At 36.5% G+C, this 24,059-nt stretch overlaps 1 protein-coding gene across 4 annotated transcripts in view; it reads right to left on the bottom strand.

Moving 5' to 3' along the window:
- LOC135738993 (low density lipoprotein receptor adapter protein 1) overlaps positions 1-23,759 on the bottom strand; it is a 38,829-nt gene extending 15,070 nt beyond the window's left edge. For all 4 annotated transcript variants that reach the window (XM_065257233.2, XM_065257232.2, XM_065257231.2 and 1 more), the window contains exons 1-3: positions 23,545-23,759; positions 7,364-7,506; positions 3,543-3,655 (exon numbers count right to left, since the gene is read on the bottom strand). In XM_065257233.2, coding sequence (XP_065113305.1) covers positions 3,543-3,655; positions 7,364-7,506; positions 23,545-23,629 — 341 coding nt within the window. In that variant the 5' untranslated portion in view covers positions 23,630-23,759. The remainder of the gene's footprint in view (positions 1-3,542; positions 3,656-7,363; positions 7,507-23,544) is intronic.
- Between the last annotated feature and the right edge of the window lie 300 nt (positions 23,760-24,059).

Genomic DNA, 24,059 nt, shown 5'->3' with positions numbered 1-24,059 from the left:
ATGCAAGGCAGAGAAAGTTTGGTCTTGAACAACCCGGCAATGGTTCAAAAAGGGATGAGCCCAGCTTGTAATTTAACCCATTCAAATATTAAAAATAAAAAAATTGGGTAAACTGTTTAGTAAATGCATCTGTTGGTCGTATTTGGGGGAATGGACAAGCAACGGAAACAATCGTATGGGTTGGAGGATAGGATGTTTTAACCCAATGCTGGAAAAATATTGGACAGAACACATGATGGGTTAATAAATAAACTTAGGCTGAGTTAGTTCAATGCAAATTTTTTTATAACCCAACATTTCCAATATTTACCCAGCACTGGATTAAAACAACCCAGCAGAATTTAGAGTGTATATAAAAACAAATTTTAATGACAATTAAACAAAAACAAGTCAATTTCTTCATTTTGTCATTCTAAAAAATGATGATAGGAATGTTTTTGACTGGGACAATATTTAATATTCAACTCATATTACACACATGCTGAGTTATTTTCAACCCAAAAACGGGCAAAATCAACCACTGGGTTTAAACAACCCAGCATTTTGGCTTGAAACAACTCAGCATACAATAGGTTAATTTACAAAAGGGTGGATTCGTCCCTTTGTGACCCTATGACGGGTTAAAAATAACCCAGTATATTTAAAGTGCAAATTTTATACCATAATAAAAAATGAACTCAACATTGCACACTTAAAATAAGTCCCTTTTCCTTCTGAAATGAAACCTTTCAACATTTTGTAAGCGAAACATTCATTTATCTTGACAATGACTCTCTTAATAATATAGGCTTGCTCAGTGCTTTTAGTTTGGCTTTACCACTTATTGTTTCTTCACTGTGCATGGCTGGGTCTCTTTTAAACACATTACAGGAAATTACAAGACTTATAATGGGAAAAAAGCCAAATGAATCCCCATAAACAGTAGTTGGAAGACTGTTGTGAATCGCATTGCACAAATCACCTAGAAGATGTGTGGCTTAGCAAAATAAAGTCTTGCACAATAAATAAATTAAAATAATGGGGTAATTTTTAACCCAGCATGTGTTATGTCCAATATTTACCTATTATGAGTCAAAAATAACCCAGCCATTATTAGTGTGTATTTGCTGGCATTAGTATAATCAATGTGTTTATTTCAATGAAACAGCACAGACTTATCTAAATTTGCAGTGTGCATCTTCTAAGAAACAGAAAAAAGCCTTAGATTGCCCTTCAACCTTTAACATTTCTGATTCCATAAGGCTGACAGCTCCTACCAAGGCCAGACAAACAACATCATCTCTACTTTTCACTAAAAATAGAAAGAGAACGGCTGTTTTTTCCCCTCATTATTTATATACTTGGCTGTGCACTGGGCTCAAAGTACTGAATAAAGATGAGGTAAAGTATTCATATAATTGCTTTTTTTTAAAAAGCCTACCACCTCATTTGCACTCCTTTCATTTTCCTTACTGTTTGTATCTAAAAAGATACAGAAAATACAGAAAACCCCCAAATTCAGTGCTTCACCCTTCAAATGACTGCCCAAGACTCCCTGAGGGCCTGGTTTGAAATAGCATTTGTTATAACATTCTGACTGAACTCTGATACACCGTATCGTCCCCTGGCACTTGTGTTTATTTTCCGAGTCCCTTTGAAAAGCAAACTAGAGCTCTATGATCAAAGTCTACACTGATCACGTTCTTGAATGTAAGAGTCTAAGCGCTCTAAGGCATTTTCTTTTATCCTGACAGAAACATGCTTTACCTGGATCGGGATAATAAGACAGAAATAAAAACAATAAGAATCCTGGTGCTGCAGAGAGCATTTTGTCCTGTAACATGAGATCTCTCTGTGCTAAATAGGAATCCTTATGTCATTACTTTTAATATCCAGAACCCCACAGAGGATCTCTGATGGGTGCGAGCAGAACCGTATGCATGATGGAGGAGCTCCAGTTACTGTACAAGGACATAGTGTGATGTTCTGCTGGCATAGATATGAGAAACAAGATTTGTGTTTTTTGTTGAGATATATTCCCATACTTTCAAATGATGTACAATTTAAAGAAGAAGGTAAATACTAGACACTTTCTGTAAAGTATGACAGCTTCTGTGGCCTTAAAGATAGCAAAGTGTCTGGTCTGGTGGTTAAACATTTTAGTATCTTGGTGGATGCAACAGGCATGCCGGTTTTTAGGCATAATGCAAAAATAATACTCATTTGATGCAATGTTTGCATGCTATATTGTAGGGAGGCATGCATATTTTAATGTAGGGAAGAATGGGATACAGTTGGGAGAGGATTATGAACACCCATGATTCCCATGACTGAGTTTCTGGTATTGCTGATAAGAGTGAGTTGATCAACACTGGGACCCCAATCTGTATTCTTAACCACCTACTTGAGCCCTGCCCCACCCCAATATTTATTTGATTATGGTTTATATGACTTGGAAAAGTACATCCAAAGAGTTTAAAAAATACTATGGATTGTAATTAGAGACTATAGCATGTGCCAATTTGCATCTCGGGTCCCAACATGATACAAGCATGGCCTTTGTAGATGTTTGAATGATGGACTGAAATGGTAATGATTAACTGGTTACTGATTTGACTACAGAGGTCATGTTGTTATCAGTGTATCCATGTTTCAGAAAAAAAGTTACAGACTTCGACTGACCAAAAATATTCCAACTATTGATTGGAAGTGAATGACCCTGGCATGCCAACATGTCCTCACTCCAAACTCCTCACATATTCACATTAAGTCAGGACTCCTTGGTGTCACTTTTTAACACACAAGGAACCCCTATAGGATCATTACCTTGTGAGTTAAACAATGACACCAGGGGGTCCTGACCAAGCGTCAATATGTGTTTAGAGTTGGGAGTGAGAATGTGTTATTGGCCTTTGGACCGTTAACTGTACCTTTAGATCCTAAGGTACAGTATATACCCAAAAAGATACAACATTGTAATATGTTTTAAATACCTGTAAAGGTACAAAAAGAAACCTTATGGTGTTATGGTATTGCTCAGTGTGGCTGGCCGACAAGCTTTCGGAAAGTCCAGATTATGCCAAATTTCTACAATTTATTTGAGAATTATGGAGGCCACTGTACTACAACGAATCTTCAGTGCAACACAAATTTTTTTAGCTTTCCCCAGATCTGTGTCTCTGTCTCTGGGCTCTGCAGACAGTTACTCTAACCTCATAGCTTGGTTTTTGCTCTGATATGCATTGTCAGCTGTGAGGCCTCTCTTTTGTAGAGAGGGGTGCATGTCCAAATCATGTCCAATCAACTGCATGGGTTGACTCAAAACATCTCAGCAACGATCTGAGCTGAGCAACTGAGCTAAATTTTAAGTGTTATTGCAAGGGGTCCGCATGCATTTTTATTCTTTTTAATAATTTTACATTTCTAAAATTCTGTTTAATAATTTTACATTTCTAAAATTCTGTTTTCACGTTGTCATGGAGTACTGAGTGTTGATTATTGAGAAAAAAAATACTAAATGCACTGTGCATTAATAAAACTATGGTATTTAGAAGGTTTATTACCTGTAAATGGAAACGTCTTCGATGAGGTCATTGGTCTCTGTGTCTGAGATGATGATTCCTTTAGGAGAAACAGTGAGGGTCACCTTCCTGAACTTTTTGGCGCTGGCGCGAGCCTGCAGTTAACAGAGGAGAAAATGGTGTTGCTCAAAAGTTGCTCTTTTTATACTTCGGCAGATAGATTTTTGTTCAATTCAGAGTTCTGTTTCAATTTGTCTTAAACTTTTCTCTAAAATTGCTTTAATTTAAAAAAAAAACATACAGTATGTGAAAAAATGTTGAAATAAACTAAAAGTATGAAGCTTTAAATTTATGAGCTTTTAAGATATAGATGAGATTATCTGGTTTGGCTAAATTATAAGGGGGAAGGGGGAAACTATTTCATGTATAATTGTAACTTATTAACACTTTATTAACACTTAAAAGTTGGATGCATTATGCTAAACATAGGCAAAGTGTCAAAAAAGCAGTTTTGGACGTATGACAGCGTATTTCCGTGCCCAATCCACTTCTCAGGGTTCATACAAGTTTTGTAAAGTTCAAATATGAAGGATTCTTACATAACAATCTTGCTTTATTTCTTTATGGGCAATTTCAGTGCATGAAGTACAGTGGAAGTCCTTATATGGGCACTTTAACCAGAATAGCGCACGCACACACCAACCAAGAGCTGACACGAAATTTACGTCACCAAAGAAGTGTATTGTTGTTTGTGGGGGAAATTTAAGCTTGTTCAGCGTCTCAAAGATCCTAGTATTATGGAAACAATGAATATAGTTTGCTTATCTCGGGTACCGGCGATGTGATGCGTTTGTGTTCGTTAAACGCTGGATTTCGTGGAAATGGGGCGGGTCATGAGTCGCAAGCGGTAAGTAAAACTGCCTCAAATGTCTGTGTTTTGTTGGCAATCGGGGCACAAGTGCAAAAAACTACATGAATATGTAGTGAATCATAGTTATCCAGAGATAGTGGGATAATGGTGTGTGCTTGCTTGTGACACGCTCCACCCCATGGTACGTCTCAAGGAGCTCGGGCTTATTTGGAAAGAACCGGTACAGCTGATCTGTCTTTTATAAATCTGATCAAACTAAAGGTATAAGAAGGATGTAGTACTACTCTACAGGTACTCTAGATCAGTGGTTCCCAAACTTTTTCAGCGTGTGGCCCCCCTTGTGTAGGGTGCATTCCTTCGCGGCCCCCCCCAAAGAAAATTTGTGACAAAAAACTGTTCTAAAACTCAACATTTTAATAAAAAAACATTAAATTATACGAAAAAGTAGTGCTTTTGGTTAGTAGCCTTATTTTTTTTAGGTTTAATTACACAGAATTCATGATAAATTAATGTATTTCATAAAATTTCATAAAACTGGGGCCCCCCTGGCACCATCTCGCGGCCCCCCTGGGGGCCCCGGCCCCCAGTTTGAAAACCACTGCTCTAGATTAACATAAGATAAGCAGAAACATCATGTTATGTGAGCTTTAAAGGGACACTTCACTTTTTTTTGAAAGTGGAGTGTCTCTTTGACTTTGCTGATGTAACATGGCTGCAGGAGGCGCAATAATATTGCGCAGCAGCCGAAAATAGTCCCCTTGGTTACGTTCAATAGTAGGGGACTTTTTTCGGGCACTGCGTTATGTCATTGCACCCCCTGCAGCCATGTACAGCAGCAAAGTCCTTGATTATTATGCCAGAATAATGCCATATCTGCCTAGAAAATCACAACTTTTAAATTTCCGTCGGTCTTAGGACACAATGTAAATACAGTGATGCTAATGGTCTAATCAGATTCAATGGATTATGCTAAGCTATGCTAAAAGTGGTAGCGCCAGACCCGGAGATCAACTGGATTCCAAAACTGTAAGAATCAAATGTTGAACTCTAGGGGAGCTGGAAAATGAGCATATTTTCCCTTTAAGGAGAAATTTTTGAGCTTAAACATTTTTATCTTGCTGTCTACTGAAGATGTTTTATCAGTACTTTTCTGTCTTATTGGCAGGACAGCTGGACGAACAACTTTATCACAGTTCAGCTTTGAAATACCGTTCATAACTCATCGACCGAAAACAATATCTTTAAAAGGTCAGCAAAGTCTATGTGGGCCATTAAATGTAACCAGGCTGACATCGCTGTAGATAGAAGAGCTGAATGCTATATATATTCAGTTTCAACTTGCTTAGGTGGTGTTTCTGTGATCAAGTAAAATGAACACATGAGCACATTACTGCAGTGGACAAGGAGGAAAAAATGCCAGTAGACACTTAAAAATAAAGGCTTCAACGGGTTCATACTGTAGTAATGCCATAGAAGAACCTTTCAAAATAATAATTTCTTTCTTACTTTTATAAAGTCAAATAGTTTTTTCACCACAAAGAACCATTTATGTAACTGAAAGGTTTTGTGGATGTTAAAGAAGAACCATACAAAAAAAAAAAACATTTTAGTAAGCTTTAATTTTAAGAGTGTATGGGCGAGGGAACGTTACACTTCAAGTGTGGAGAGGAGAGAAACAGTACTTCTCAAGGACAAATTAAATCAGGCAAAGCGTATCTGGAGGGTCTTTCTTCACCCCAGGAGACAGTCAACACTGATTTAAAAAGAAAATGATCAAAAGTGCAGTGAAACTCATCTCAGGGATTCAAAACTTGGCAATAGGTTTGCTGAAAGATAGTTGTCACTTTCATGCAGTATATTCTGAAAAAACTCTTACCGGAAACAGTCTTATCTCATCTTAAACATAAATGTAGTAAAAATATATATATATTTCCATGAAAAAAAAAATATTATCACTAATATTAAAATACTTTTATCTTTTCTGTGTATTATCTTGTATGGTATCTTTAATATTTTTACTAGAAACTTTTTTTTTGCAGTGTAATTTCTGTACAGAGGTTTGCGTGTCTGTAGTTCCTGGACTGTCAAAAAACTACACTCAAAAAAATGAACTTGGTTGGAGTCAGTTTTACTAAATAATTTCTTGTTCACTTTACTTAACGAACACAAGTAACGGCATATGATTAATTTAACTTAGTAATTTCAACAAAAGACTGTGTCTTGTCAGCTTTACTTCAAAATTATTTGTTCAGCCAATATAACATTGTTGCGTAAAAGTAACAGATTAATAAAACCAATACAGACTTGCATCTCATTGGCTGATGCTGCTGCAGTGTATTATGGGTAAACTGTTGTTCTGGCAGAATTGTTGTACCCTCTTGCAAAAGTGTAGCACGATTAGATAGGTACCTGAGTAATAAGTGGCCATGTATAAATTAATTAACTTGTTCTGATATATTTTAGAACAAAACTAACCAACAAACGGTTTGAAATGTTACATTGCATTTCAATATGTTTGTGATGTGTTTGATAAACTGTAATTAAATAAAGGTTGTATTGAGCAGCTGCATGCTGATTGATTGATTTGTTGTTATGGAGTTATTAAATCATTATTTTTAATTTTGTTTTCATCAATTAAATGTTTCATAATAGTGACTTTACTAGGATTTCTTTAGTCCATGCAACATTTAAATTGTCAATTTTACACAAACTTTTTTAGTAAATACAACTTACATTTTATTTGTTGACATTACTTAACAAAGCTATGTGGAACCCACTTAACGAAGTTTTTTTAAGTAAATCCAACTTTTTATTTTTTTGAGTGTATTTGGCTTCTGTTGCATTGCGTCAATTTGACACTAATGAGAACAATGGGAATTTCATGCAGTAAACTCAAAGGATATCAGTGCATTAAATCTGTTGTTGCATTTTTTTTTTTGTACCAGCATGTTAAAATCTTACAACTTTCTTGATCGTCTTTTTGGTCACTGACCGTGCTAACAATCCTCCTGATGGCAGCTGCCGCCATGTCTTCTCCTTTCGGCTGGCCAACCAGAGTCATGCCCAGATACTTCACATTAAACACCATTCCTTCCAGCAGAGTCTCCTTGGTGTCCGTCCAATTCTCTGGGAGCTCTGGAAACACAAAATTAAACCTCTTTCAAACACGATCCTGCTTCACGGCCTTTCAAGAAACACACTTTCAAAGCATATCAAGGGCTTAAAATGAATTACATGAAGATCTATTGATTTTCACGGCAGGACATTACAACAAAGATCATAAAAATTACATTTTTGATGCACTAAATTAAGACCCACAAAAATTGTTTTCAGCATAAAATATTATTAAACAATGTATTGAACGTTGAAACACTTTGGTTCTTGTTTCCATGTAGGCGCACATGCTAAAAACTGTGCCACACAGTGAGCTTTAAATAGCTTTAAAGTCCCATTTGGGTCCAATACAAAACGCTGTAGGCTTGCAGAGCTAGATCATGAGATATGAGGTCTGTACAGGACTACCAGAGATTCACTGCCCTGCTATTGAAACTGTGTTATAACAGTATCACAATTTACACCATTATACTATACACATATACATTTCTTGACTCCATAGCAACAATGCAATTTTGCCTTTATTGTCCCAGGGCACAAATCAATATGTAAAAGTATAATAAATTGTGATACTGTTATACTGTGTAGTGTAATAACAGTATCACAATTCCCACTATTATACAGATATACATTAAATATATTGTATAGACTATAAATACTGTGCTCTCCACAAGTACAGGGACAATTAGGGCAAAATTGCTCTGTTTGCTATGGAGTCAAGATATATATATATATATATATATAGTCAAGGTGAATATGAGACAAAAGTACCGAATGTAACGTTTTTATTTTTCACCTGTTTTAATAATTGACCAACACATCAGAGCAACACATTTGTATTTTAATTCTATCTAATGTGATCATGCTAACACCATTGGCTCACAAGTGTTAAGTGATGAGCTGTGTTTACACATCAAAAGCAGAAAATGGCATTGTGAAGCCTTTTACCCAAAAATCAATGCTTGGGAGGAGAGAAAGCTCATGTAATGTGACAGTGTCCTGTGTCCTGCTCTGTCAGATCTGTGCATAAAGCCATCTGCTCCCAGCAGCACCAGCTGTTTGTGTCCAGAAACGCAATTCAAACACCACATTTTTCAACAGCAAGTAAAATATTAACCTGTGAAGACAACCAAATCTATCTCACCACCAGGCCGGTAGGAAAAGTACACTCGGTGCTCAGTCAGCACTGCAGTCATCTCTTACTGTACAACTAAAGCCTATTTGAGATGGGCTACAGGGCATAGAAAGAAATCAGAAGTAGCCAAAAAGCCCTAAGCAACATTTCCCAGCATGTAAGCTCATTGCGCTTCCTTGAACTGTAGCTGTGTATTTGTCATACTGATATTCTGAAGTGGAAATGCTGACACACAAAGAAACCTGCTGAGAATCATTTCTTCAGCAGTGAAACTCCAATAACTACAGATATTGAGGAGTGCCTTACATACATACACCATGCAGACTGCTAAAATGAATAATTTATCAGATTAATGTGGGCCTTAACTCAATTAGTTTGAACCATTAGATGACTAAATTCATTAAATTTTAACTTTGCTACGGTTATTTTTACAATACAGTAAAACAAACAAATAAGGGCAAGAGGGCTAATGGTAATGCAGATGCAACATTAATATTGGGTGTGAGAATGGAATTTTTACAGCACATCATTTGATGTCTGGGTTTGTACTGTATGTGTGTGTCTGTGTGATAAAGTGATCCAATTTGTTCAAACATAAAATGCGGTTATGGAGGCGCTGAGATTCGCTGTAACCACATTTGTGTCTGTGGTAGACAAAAGCTTCATGGCATTAATCCAGATTGATCTGGTCGTGGTTTAAAGGTTTCTGTGATGCAACACTTAAGCTTTTAAATCAATAGAAATGTACCAGCATACATTATGTTGTTTACAGTTTAGAAAGCACATTAATCTTTTACATATTAGTGGCAATCTATTTTTGCCTCAAGATAAAAATGCATGCCAGATTATTAGACATGAGAGGAACATTAGCAGTTAATTTTCTTAAAGGTGATCGGTTTTATTCTCATAAAGGTGATGAGGAGATTTGATAATTGGGCCTGTGGATAAACTGTCACACTGAAGTGAAGCAATTGAGGCTGTCTGCTATGAATATTACAAGCTTAATGGTCTCATTTACACTCAAAAGTCAGATGAATACTCAAGCGTGTTACATCCTGACAAATATAATGACTGCGTTTCCATGATGAGATTAATTAAAACATGAGCTCACACATAAACAGGGCCAGGGCGGTTGCCCATAGCAACGAGTAAATCAAATGCCCAGATTCCTGCAATGATGTTGATGCGCTGTCTGAACACACACAAAAATTGTACCTTTTTTATGTATCACATGTGGAATATGAATACCACAAACTTTTGTTTTACTATTGAAAATTCACCTTATTTCGTTTCAATCACACTGATGCTGGCAGAGACGTCTCATCTCTCTTCTGCCATTTAAAGTGTCTCAATAATGAGTGTTGGTAAGAATCTAGGACATTTCCTTGACAAAATATAGGACAAGAGGAGACTGAGAGGAGAGTAGGAGATTCAGAGTTAAAAATTAAAAATCTCTTCGTGAAACAAAGGTTCTTCTATGCCAAATTTTTTTGGTTCTTTATGGAGCCTTTTATTACTTAAAAAGTTTCCTTTGAATCACACTCTTATACATCTAAATAGAGTAAAAAACAGCAAGGCCTGAATATTTAATATTGTGCTTTCAGAAACAAAATTGTTTGAGCTTTGTTGAACACACCATATCTTCATCAAATTTCTCTATTCAGGACAATGCATGCAGAGGACACCACAGGAGTGTCAGGCCAAGATCCGTTGCCTGGCAACATAAGTGCTACAATGGGGGGGTGTAAGCATGCAAACATCAGTGACCATTATAATAATACATTTACTACAATCATCAAATTATAAATGCATCAATATGATAACAATATAAAAATATTACACATTTATACGTAAAAATAAAACAGATTTATTCTCAGAAGAAATAATAAAAATGTAGGGCTCACTTATTTGCAGCATTGTCAATTTTTTTACAAGATTCCATAAAAAACCTTTGCAGCAAACCTTTCAATAAAACAAATCCAGAAAAGAAAAATCTCAAATAACGTTGAATTAACTGCAAACAAACACATGCATTGCACAAAAGCAAACAGAGGATATTTCTTATTTACATTTAGATTTATGCATTTGGTAGATTTATCCAGAGTGACTTATGTGACGTACACACCAAAAGCAAAGCCTGTATTCGCATTGCGATCCTCGCTCAATATTACTCGCTTGATTTAACAATGGGTCAGGTGAATTTTAGAGGCGAGTTGAATTTGTTCAACTTGTGCGGAAGACATGTTGGAGGCGAATAGCGCTTGTTTTCATGGCTATCGTGCTCAATTCACATCATTTGCATCGCATGCGCAAGTTTGTGTCAATTTACGTCTTTGCATTGACTTAATCTTCTCGAGAAAAACACTGAATTCGCATTTGGTATGTACGCACTACGCAGCATAATGGGACTTACACACCAATATTGCATTCCTCGCTCTAGATTACTTGCGGGATTTAACTTTGTGCCATGCACCAATTTTGTGCCAAAATTTTTAACTTCCGCGAAAAGTGTTTGCGGCAATCACGCCGCCAGTTCGCATCATTTACATCGCCCTGCGTGAGTTTGTGTCAAATTTGTGTATTTGCATTGAATTGGTATGTTATCTAATCATGCAGATTTGCATTTGGTGTGTACGTCCCCATTAAAGTGCATTAAGATATATGAACAGTTTGGTTCCAAAACGCGATAAATGCCATGTTGAAAAAAATGGTTTTACCCCTAAATCAGTATTGTATCTGGTCAGTATTAAAAAGTAAATTCTTAATTTTACGCAAAATCCGATTTCCGCAATGTTATTCTGTCATCTTTTATCCAGTTTTTCCCAAAACCTGACAAACGCCAGTCGTCCTTCTCTGCTGAATGCAATAAATCCGCTTAACAAATCACAGCGCACCATTCCACACATTGTAAACAACAATGGCAGCGCTGTGAATACACAGAATCCTAGTTTTTCTAATCTGCTTTGTACTTCGTGATCAACAAACAAACAAAAACAAAATAATACTTTTGATAGCAATGATAAACCTGTGGTGGTTTTCTGGAACAGGAATGAAAAGTAAGCCATCAAAATCAAATAATTTACGTGAGAGGCACTCGGGCAAAGGAAAAATGAGCTTCAAGCTTCTGTCATGCTAACACATTGACCCCAGGGGATCTTATGAAAAACTTTTCATTATTTTACTCAAAGTAAACAAAAATCGAGCAGGACCAAAACATTTAACAACTGATCGCTGTCAAAAAAGTTCAGCGACGACATCTCAAGGATTCTTATTGTGGTAAATTACCATTAATGCTTAAGAGTTACAAAGTTACATCAATGTCTCATGATTCAAACAGTTTAAAGGTAAAGATTAAAGGTAAAAAGCTGTTGAAGAATAACCCTCATTCATTCGTTCCTTTTCCTCCAAGTACTTTCACGTCTGCAGAGGCCTTTAATTACGAGTGTTATCTCTTGCATGCATGACTGCGCAAATGGAATTAATGAAGAGAGGAAACGAGGTTTATATACGACTGAAAGAGAAAAAACAACATCTCCTCCCTCAAGGCAACAAAAATAACTTTCTTCAAAAACTGAATGAATTAATGACTTTCTGCTTGACTTTACAATTGCTGGGAACGAATACACACAGGACTTCCTTACAAATATTTATAGATATAGCCTATATGTGTCATCATCTTCATCTTAATTTTTTTTCATCTCAAACTCTCTTTTGGTTAGAATGAAATACAAATGGATTTTTAAATGGATTGTGCATAAATAAACAGTCATCATCCAATTTATCTGTTTTTCTGTGGCTAAACTGGTAGCACAGTGTGTTTGCAACACAAAGATTGTTGAGTCAATTATCATGAAACACGCATATTGATAAAATGTATATCTAGAATGCACTTTTATAGGCCCAAATTATGTAAAATCCACTTTGATAAGGTGTTTGGACACAAATATGTGTTGGCAGTGTGAACACAACAACCCAACAATTAAAAAATCCACCATTTTTTTTTAATCCCCATAGACATGCTGTTTTGAATTTCTTGTTAATGTCACACAAACAAAGTCCCACCCACATCCACTGACCTACGGTTAACTTTACCCAAAAGCTTTTCTTAATGTGTTTGTTAGCAGTTAGCAGTGAAGCTCTAATGCGGATAAAGATACTGTCTCAGAATATATTCACAGGACCCAAATCTAGTTTTAACTGAAAGCAGCTCATTTGCATTTATGTGAAAACAGACTTTTTTGCTCTTACCCAAAAATGCATTATGGAAATGCACAAATGAACAAATGCACAAATGAACAAATGAGCTGAAACTTCACAGACACATCCTAGACACACCTGAGACTTATATTACATCTTGTAAAAATTGGCATAATATTGGCCCTTTAGGGGATAAAAGCACCTGTCAAACATAAAAAATATTATCCAACTTCAGTAATTAACTGCATAAAGTGTATTTTATTGCAACAGATTATAGATGCTCTTCCTTCATAAAAATGTTTACAACAAAGAGTAAACCACTAATATGTAGGCATTTTCCCCACAAATTCTTTAAAATAAACAAAATGTTTTAATGGAAAATTATATTGGCCTTTTGATCAACTAATCCAAAAACAGTCAAGCTTTTTTAGCTGTTGTAAATGTTTTCTTTAATCACAAAAACATTTATCAGACGCACAACAGTACTCAGACTTTGTGCCTTTCCAAAAATATTAGTCAAAAAGTTTTTTAAGTTGAATTAACTCAAAATTTTAAGGCAACCAGGTAACCGGAGAATGCACTTACACTGAGAGAAAGTCAAATAAAATGATAACACAAGTTTAAGTTCTGGCAGGAATAAAACTTCATATAGGAACCATTGTGGGTGCTTCCTCAGCACTTTGTCCTGATAAGGGAGCAGGCAATGCTACTGGCTTTACCCTTTAGAGAAAGGTCATGTTTGAAACCATTTATCAACTTCTGCTGTTCAAAGCGAAGTTCTGCTAGATAAGAGAGTGCATGCACAACTTTCTCTTCTTTACAAATGCAAAGAAACAGTGTCAGAGAGGAAAAACATTTTAAGAATAAAATTTTCAAAAGATTTAGGTACATTTTAGGTAAATAAAAAACTATCTCATAATTTACTCATCCCGATGCCATCCTAGGTTTATATGACACATACATCTATCAATGAAGTAATACAAATGACTACAGTAAGTTAATACTTTATATGAAGAGCTGCAAAGAGATGCAAAACCATCTAACTTTTTGTAACATAAAATGATATCCTAACCCAAACCCCGATTCTAACCCCAACTCCAAGCGACCATGATTTAAAAATAGACAAAACATGGAGAAACCTATATACAGTATTAAATGACATCCTAAAGCAAAACCCAAATTTAACCCTAAACCCAAGCGAAAATGGTTAAAAAAAACAGAAAACAAATAAAAATAAATAAATAAATAAAACAACATGAAAAGATGCGCCATATAAGTGAACGGGAAGGACAGGCGTATCATATGCATGCAAAATTGAAATTTGGCGTATCCATTGCACGGTAATCACACTGTGTGTTATTTGTATGCATTTGGTGAGAATGGGATGGCATATGGTGCAGTCAATTATGGGATCATTTTAATTTGTGGTAATGAACTCAACAGAATTATTTTTAGGTTGTTATATTATGACTTTAGCTAAGCTCATGAGAAATCCATACAGTACATTGGCAGACACCAAGTGGTTAAATCATGATTTATTCAAGATGCACTAAACATTTTGGGTCTATTATAAGTCCTCTATACAGGTCTATAATGGGTAAGACGCCTGTCCTCAATGTAAACTACTTCACTACTGTATTGCTTTCATACAATGATGCCCAATTATAAGAAATAGACTGATGTCTTTCACTGGGTCTCAGCTGGTGTGTGAGGCAAAAGTGATGTCCCATGGGGTATTGGCTTTAATGCATTCACTCTATGTAATGCTAATTGGTGGGTTTTGAGCCATTGCCCACATGACCTGCTTGCATTCAGTAATGGCTGAGGTCAAAGGCCAAAGCACTGAAAACACTGCCAATGGATAAAGAAAGATCCACGGCAACCTTAGCAAGCTTAACCACACCCAACATGCCTAATGACTTATTTTCTTTTGAGAACTGCTTAAAAATCTTACATTGCTTATGGTTGGGGAATGAGACACCCACATACACTCTCAGAAAAATTGTCAAAAAAAAGCTCCCTAGCTATCACTGGGGCAATACTTTTTTCAAAAAGTACACCTTTGCACCTAAATAGTTGGTACATCCAGGGTATTGGTACCAAGAGTGCTTATTAGTACATCAAATTGTATCCAAATTGTAGGGAACTTTTTAATGGGTTCTGTCCCAGTGACAGCTATAGGGACCTTTTCCGAAATGTTTTTCTGTAACTGTATACAACATTAATAAAGTTATTTTTTTACTACAGTCCTTTCAATGTGTAAACACTCAAACAGTTTTGAGCAGAAACTTATATAGCCCCGTTTATGCCAACCACTCATAAATGAATGAATCAGATATTAATAAAATTAAAATCAGAAACAAAACATAAAAGTTGATTAAAAAGAGAGTTAATTCGACCCAACAGTCACATCAGTTGCACAAGCTTGTCTTTTAACGTTTATAGGAGCAGATCAGCCTGAATCCCACTGAAACCAGCTGCAAAGATAAAAGACAATGAGAGCACATGCAGCTGACGTGACAAACAGACAGACACACAGACAGAATTACTGACAAGGTTCGCCAGGGATGATGTACTAGAAGCAGGAAATGCCAAAAATAGAATGAAAGAGATTTATAAACAAGAGAATATCTACATACAGTAGGAAACGAGTACCTAAGAGGGAACTGACAAGTGGAAATGACAGAGACAGAGTCTAATTTCCATGTTATATGTTTAGGCTGTCAAACAGGAAGGAAGGTTTGGATGTCACTGATCTCCCTGTGGGCGGATGTAGAGGGTCCCAGGCGCTCTTATGGCCATACTTCTCATGCAGTACCTGCACTACTCAACTCTTTCTATGCATGACAATTCCTACTTTACATGCAATTGGAACTGAGAGTTGTGACGTACATTGAATTCGGGGAAACAGACATTAAGTATGCTTATAACACTGTAAACAACCCTTTGGGATTTAAACCAATAAATAAACAAGAGATGAATTTAAAGCAGTGTGTGTGTGTGTGTGTGTGTTTAATGCAATAAAGGCAACTGTACATTAAAATAATGCAGATATGCAAATGTATGCATTCATAATTCACCAGTGTTCTTTTGAGCTAAAAATTTACATATTTCTAATAATATATCTGAAATATCCACCCTTACTGTTCTTTGTAGGATGTTATTTTACTGTGCCCAAATCACATAGCCTGGGTGCCAGCCGATCTTAGCCCCGCCCACAACATTTTGAGAACGGGAAGATCAAATTCTGACTAGAATTGAGTATGGCAACGTCAGGCTACAAATCACATTAAGATGTCACTGATTAAAATAACAATTACAGAAACTGTAAGAAAATAATTGTATTCCTATAGATCAGTTGGTAGAGCTCCGTGTTACCAACACCAAGGTCATGGGGTTGATTCCCTATGAACACACATACTTATTAAATACATACCTTAAATGTACTATAAGTTGCTTTGGATAAAAGTGTATGCCAAGTGCATAAATGTCAATGCAATGTAAAAGTAGATATTTGTTAGATTAACAACATTACTGTGTTACTGATTCATTGCTTTTGGACACAGATTATGGGCCCTATTTTAACGATCTAAGCGCATTGTCTAAAGCGCACAGCGCAACGTCTAAATGGGCGTGTCCGAATCCACTTTTGCTAATTTAACGACGGGAAAAATGGTTTTTGCGCCGAGCGCATGGTCGAAAAGGGTAGGTCCTATTGTAATGGGAGTATTTTGGGCGTAACGTGCAGTAAACCAATGAGAGTCACAGCTCTCATCCCCTTTAAAAGCCAGTTGCGCTGGCGTTATGTCTAATCCCTATTTAGATGACGGACTTTGTAAACTGAAAAACTAAGCGGAGGAAGAAGATCCCCAGTTTAATATTAATGTTAAATAATTGTGTTGTTTTTCACTTGTATTGAAATTGTTATTTTTTTATTAAAACCTTTAAAACCCGTTTTCTTTTAGTCATGGAAGTAAAAAGCAGGCTTGTAATTGCTTTAAATGTATGGCTATCCAATATCATCAAAAATAATTTACAAGTATGTAAGATAAGGTTTGTACTCTAAAAATACTTTATTTATAACAAACAGGAGATAAAGAATTTACAAACGGCTCTCCTCATGTTTCAGCACTTTGGACAGCGGTTTTTTTAGCAAAGAGTTTTTTTAAGCATTACTTAAAAATGTTTCTCATTTCACCATATCCACAGGTACAGAGTCATCATATACAATAAATCCGTGAGGTAGCATTAAAAAAAAACATTTAAAAACAGACGCATTTGTTCAAAGCAAAGCATTTATTTACTTACCAGGCTGCAGGTGAAGCAGCTCTTTGTGCCTTCTAACGTCTCATAATCGTTCCTCATTTATGTCCAAGAGACTCAATAATAATCTTTTACATTCAATCCTTTAATATTTCATATTTAAAAGCATTTTTGTGCTGCTGCGCATTCATGTACTTTGTGATAAGCAAACCCGCGTTGTCCTCCCGTTTATAGGCACATTTTACTAATGCGCTCTTTAAATAACATAAAACACATTGCGCCATTGACTTTAGACTTTAGACCAGGTTTTTGTTGGTCAATGGCGTAGTCTATTTTAGTTGCCTCAAAATAGCAACGCGCCAACAATGCGCCTGAACACACCTCGTTTTCAGACCAGAACGCCCATGGGCGCAAAAGGGGGCGCAAATGCATTTGCTATTTAAACAACGCGGCGCTAAACGTGAAAATTAGGGTGGAAACTAGCGAAAGACACTTGCGTCGCGCATTGCGCTGCATTGCGCCGGGTGTAAGATAGAGCCCTATGTCTCCCGAGTGGCCAGATATGCACATGGTGCACCGGTTTCTCTCTCCAAAATCTCTTTCTCCTCTTTTATTCATAACCTGCAGGGACCAAACCACAGGGAACCTCTATGTTCACAGAGAGTAAGGAAAATAATGACAAAGACAAAAGCAAAGAGAGAGATAGATCTACTCTGATGTCTATGGAGATTGGGAAGTTTGCTTTTGTTGTAAGTGATTTAAAAGCTTGCAAATGAACAAACCACAATAAGAGAGGAAAAGAGAGGGACTGGTTGTCATTTGGTTTAAAAGGATGGGAGGGGAAGTCAACGAGCTAAATTTCGCTATGCTGACGGATGTGAGAGTCACAGTTCAAAGCGAATGCATTTATATTTCATGCAGGAAAAAAGAAAGCATTCCAAAGAAATGTCAAATTGTAGCTCACACAGTATTTCAAACAACACCAGGAGTAGATTAAAACAGGCTGTGAAAAAGTTGATATTTTAATACAAATATATATATATATATATATATATATATATATATATATATATATATATATATATATATATTTGTATTAAAATATCTATAAATTTGTTTCATTATATATAGACATTATTTCTAATTTCTTCATTGTGCCATTTACATTAAAGGTGCATTGTGTAACATGTAGAGCTACCGTACACTGTAGCTTCTCATTACGTTTCGAAATTGAGGTTGGTTGCAATTTGCAATCTTAACCACTAGATGCCAATAAAAACTCATATTGTACCTTTAAAATATAGTAATTTATTACTGTAAGTTATTTGAATGACTTTCAATTGCATGGTTTGTATAATGTGAGCATTAGGGGTGGGCGATAAACCGGTAGACAAAATTAACCGGTAGAAATTTGTCAACCGGTAGAGATTTTGGACTATCGTTTCTATCGAGGTTACGTGCCCACGTCACGCTCCTGTGCGTGTGGTCGCGAGAACGTAACGTTTGTACACGTATTTAAGCACTGCAGTTTTAAAACAAGTTATTTTAAGCCATTGAAACACAGACAACAGATCTGTATGCGTGCGTTCTTTCTGTGTGTCAGGAGCGGACAAGTCGCGCAACCGCTGCTCTTTCTGTCTGTGAGGAGCGCGCAAGTCGCGCGACCTCTGCTTATTAAGCTCGTGAGCATTTTTCCCGCTTTATTGGCCTTAAATACACATATGCGTCAAAATTCCTGTCTTTGCAAGCATCATCATAAACACGACCAGTAAGGTCTTAAGAGAAAGTAAACAGCTAAAAGAGAAAGCGCATGTGTAACAGTGTATTGGATCCGGACTTTGGTCTTAAAGGGGAAGTTACCTAATTTTGCTCCTGTCTGTCACTCGTGTTAATCAAACAGCATTGAGAAAAAAATCTCTCACTGCTCCTGATTAAATCACTTTTCTACCTTAAATAAAAATATATATAGGCCTATACATACATGCATAATTATTTATTATCATTCTTATTGGCTGTGTATCTTCAGAGAGCTTGAGTTTTGTTTGTTTTTATCTTCTTTCTATGCTTGTATATGTTTTTTGTGAGAATTATGAACATTTCTATGGTATTAAAGATTTAAACCTTATTAAAACATAAAAAACTCTACCGTGATACATATCGTTATCATGATATAAAATTAATCCTATCGTGATAGAAGATTTTGGTCATATCGCCCACCCCTAGTGAGCATTATAACAAAGTATGTAAATACATACAAATGATATGCATGTTATTAAAGGTCAGGCATGTAATACAACAATCTGTTTTATCCAATACGTTCAGTATCTGCTAATCCACCAAGGGATCCTTGACACCCCAGAGTTACAAAATAAGGTCCTTGGTCTTATAATCCTGTCAAGTATTTTGTAAAAAAAAATAAAACTATATTGGTCCACCTGAGTGGCCTAAGACTTATGAAAGTCAGACAATGCTGACAGAGATGTCACAGTGTCTTATTTCAAAATAATCACAATAACAATGTTTGAGAGTCACTAAGGCCAGAAGCAATAAAGAAATATCTCTATTTTTCTCTATACATGTGTGTCTTCCAGGTCAGTACAGAGTCGTGATTAAGTTAGAGGAAAACTATACAACGTTCAGTCTTCATAAAACCTGTGCTCAGTGCCATAAGCATCCAACACACCATAAAATGGGCAGCAAGGTGGACACCGTTATAAATCCTTATCTTATGGGGTCTATTTTACACAGCATTGCACACTTTTAAAATAGCCGTGTGTGTATTTTTCAGCTACAGTATATAATACAGTATTTTCCCCTCAGTATGCATCAATGTCAAAGTGTGCAGGCAACAGAGGAGGTGACTCAAATAATTTGGATTAGAAAGTAGTCGACAACACAACAAAACAAATATTATGAAATGTGTGTGCATTACTTGACACATCATGGATCCAGGGCTTCTGTTTAGCCTCCCATGAGTTCATGTTACTGTATACTTCTTGATCTTGTGCTTGCTGTATATTTTGTTATGCTTTATAATATCTGTCTTATCTGTATTTCCTTATTTCTTGTTTGTAAAGTCCCCTTGAGTTTGTAAATAGATGCAATATAAAACTATTATTACTATTATTGAGATCCATACTGGTAGCCTGGGAGGTAATAGCAAAAAACAGGTGAAAGTCATCAAACTTGTGGAAGTGAATGGACATCATCCCTTTCAGTCTTGTCTGAATTCACTTGAAAAAGTCATGATCTGTAAATTAATCATTTTGTGTAAAACAAGGTATAGAAAGCAGGCGATTTTTTTGTTGTTAGTCTAAAGTAAAACGGTGCTTTATTACCTCTTAACCTAGAAACTAACCTAGAAACACAAATTATGCTGACCTAAGAAGCAGAAACTCACATCACTGTTTGGTAACCGAGAAAGGCAGTATCATTTAACTCTTTCGCCGCAATTGACAAGTTAACTCATCAATTAATAAAAACGCTTCCCTGCCAATGACAAGTATTTCCGGCTTTTCACAATACCGCTATTTTCCACCAGGTGGTGCTCTTCCACAACTTATAAAACCCAGAAGTATCGCCCTGCTGTATGTCCGTGTATGTTTGAGGATCGCTCTGTATCTGATCTCTATCAAAAGTCCTTCACAAAATTTGAATTATCTCAGCTTTTGCTTAAAATTTTGTGTTTTTGAAGAAACCTACCCCTATTTGAGAGGTGATAAATAGAGAACTAATGAAGGTAGGATGATTTTTGTCTGTTCTTTCATTTGATATATTGTATGTTTATATATTTAAAGAACATTTTCTGGAAGGCATTAAACTTTTGTGAAAATCATGAAAAATGCTGGAGTTGGCTGGGAACTTTTTTATAAACGCTGACGGCGAAAGAGTTAAAAGGGGTACAGATATGTATAAATTTACCTATGAGGTAACATACATATGAGCTAGGCTACTAATATAGACTTTTTATGTACAAGGGTACATTTTGGAAGGCTTTTGTTCCATTTTTGTTCCAGCTTTTGTTCCATTTTTCTGAAACTGTAGGACATAATTTCCCACCCACTTTGTCTGTGTGTACCGTAACAATCTGCGCAAGTGTTCACCTCATTCACTTTTGATAAAGCCCTTCGAATGTTCATGTCCTTTGGTAGGAGCCAACACACTTGTGTGTGTGATCGATGTACTGACATTCTTCCTGTGATTAGATCTACCAAAGTGCAAAATGTTTTCCTCACTTCAACATTGACTGATACAACGACATTTAAACTGAGATTGAGAATATCTGGTGTATTGATCTCATATCACGCAGTAGCAGCCATTATGGTGTTTAATGTTGTGCACAAAAAAATCAACACTTTATCGATGAAGAAAAAAATTTATACTGTACTGTATATAGAGCATGAGTTTATTCTACACAGAAATCAATATCTTTATTTTTAGAGGAGCATTTCCTGATGTCAGAGAGAGCACAGTTAAAGGTGCATTGTGTAACTTTTATGCTGCGTTCACACCAGCCAGGGTAGAGGCTTCAAGCGTTAGTGATTTCAATGTTAAGTCAATGTAAAGACTCGTTGAAGCGCGTCTGGAGGTCTCGCGGCACTCATGAGGTGTTTAGCCTTCTTTCATTGAAGTCGCCATTTTGCACTGCTATGCATCTACAGTAGCCCTAAATGGACAAACTGTTTTATAGAGCGTGTTTTGTCATTATGTTTTCTCAGATGATGACGTGTTTGTCCTGTTCCAGCTACCGCAGCTTCTCTATGCCTTTCGAAAGGGAGAGGCGAGCTGTGGACAGAGCGGCTGATTGCAATTCACAATCTCACCACTAGAGGCCACTAAAAATCTACACACTGGACATTTTAGCTCTTGCTCAACACAAAACCTGTTATTTTATCAACCACTGGTTTAAAACTGCGATGTGCCTCTACCACTGAGCAACTAGCATGACCTTTAAAATAGTCTGTAGAAGGCTATTTTAATTACACAATTGTGATATGTCTGTCTCTGGACATGGGTCCTCCTGACTCAGGGGAGTAGTTTTGGGGGGATGGGGTTGAGGTAAACTACCAATTCATCAAAACTAGCCCTTACAACCCCTCAATATTTCTACACAATATGAAAACAATGTACATGCACATCTTCCAATGTTTAAACCAAATCTGTGCTCTTGTCCTGACTGTAAACACAAAATTCCTGAGACTTCAAGAAAACTATGGCACAGCAGCCAACACGTTTCTCTTTTACCAGGACATAATAGACATTTTTAAGGACTGCCAAGGGGACGTGTGACCTTTATTTCTGGGTAAAATGTCAACAGCTACTGTATATGTCAATTAAAAACAAATCAAACACACACTTAATCTCACATCTACACCAATACTGTTTAATTCTTCACTTAAATACACTATTTACCCTCTCCTGTGGACCAACAAGCAATTTCATAAACCAGCAACTAAACCATGTCCGTCTGAACCTAGGTCATGTCGCTGAAACACAATGCACCGCTACAGCGACAGACATCCATTACAAATCATCAAATCATTAAAAATTAACCCTGAGATTCCCAAGACACATCTGTTGTTTGCATTATTCATCAAGCTAATTTTATCGGTTCTCTGTCAAAAATGCTCTCCCTTAGATGTGACAGGCAACATGGAGGAACACCAGCTGTATTTTGGCCCACAGTTCAAGTGGGAAACTGTAATGTTTTCTCCCCCAGAGTGGCTTCTGAACTTCACATCTCACACGTCAATATGACAGCATGCCAGGCCTCAGGCTCCCGGCTGCCACAAATGCCTGTCACTGCTGATGTGACATGGGCTGTCTCATAATACACTGCCCTCTTTTCCATACAAGAGCACTCAATTGGCCCTCCATACAGAATGACAAGGCTGGAGAGTTAACCAATTGATTAAGGATAAATAAGAGAAGTGTGATGTAGAGTCATTGTGAAAGTTAGGAATACAGTAACTTTAGCGTCACTGGATGTTTTTCCTTATGTTACTATGGCATTTGAAGTAAAACATAGTACAGTAAACACAAATGTACCATTATCTCACTACAGGAACTAGATTATCATATTTGTAGTGAAACTAGGGTAATGCAAAACAACCAATCTGCCAAACAAACACGCTTACTATACTTTTACTATTATATTACTACAGTTATTTTTTACAATGACAGTTTCATTTTTAGGGAAAGGGATAATTTGTATAAGGTAATTTTGTGCACGAACACTATTATGCAAAATGCACTGAAGATTGTTTTTGTCACATTTTAAAATGTGTTAAAGTAGGCTACACAACTAAGTACACAAAATATATTTAACTCCTTAAAAAAAAGCAATATAATGCAAACATTGCTCGCCAATAAAAAATGAAATGTTTAAAGGCATGTTTCTTTAAAAGAGATGTTAATAGACAGTATCGCATTGCTGTACAGTCGCAGTATTCATTAATACTCACTTTCGTGCTTTGAGGTTCCCCATGTGTGCCGCGGGACTCCCGGACTCTTGATCATCGCTCTGCCCGCTGATTTTAACGCATCCATGCCGGATGGTGAGTGAGCAGGTACCTGCTATAGGAATGATGATGAAAGTAGAGAAGCATGCAGTGAGTGTATAACAGACCGAGTAGACACGAGCAGAGACCTCACACAGTCCTGTACAGTAACATTAACCCTTTACTTTCCAGTCTGACAGATCCACGAGGCGCTGCGTTTACATTCGTCTCGGGACTCGTGACGTTTCATGAGGTAAAAATGAGACAGATAAACATGACGCCGACGCTTTACTATACAATTATGTCTTTATTACATTTTATAGTGTTTGTCCTAAAGTAGCCTATGCTAAAAATGCACGTTTTATTATATAGGCATACGTGCTCTATATAATATTATAATTTTTTATAGTGAAAGTACGGTTCTTTGGTGAATTAATTACCATTTGCACACTAATATCTTGGTTAAACTTTGGTTCCTG

Source organism: Paramisgurnus dabryanus, chromosome 12 (assembly GCF_030506205.2).
Source record: "Paramisgurnus dabryanus chromosome 12, PD_genome_1.1, whole genome shotgun sequence".
Lineage (NCBI taxonomy): Eukaryota > Metazoa > Chordata > Actinopteri > Cypriniformes > Cobitidae > Paramisgurnus > Paramisgurnus dabryanus.
Note: the sequence above shows the minus strand (reverse complement) of the source record. Positions and strands in the feature narration are given on the sequence as shown.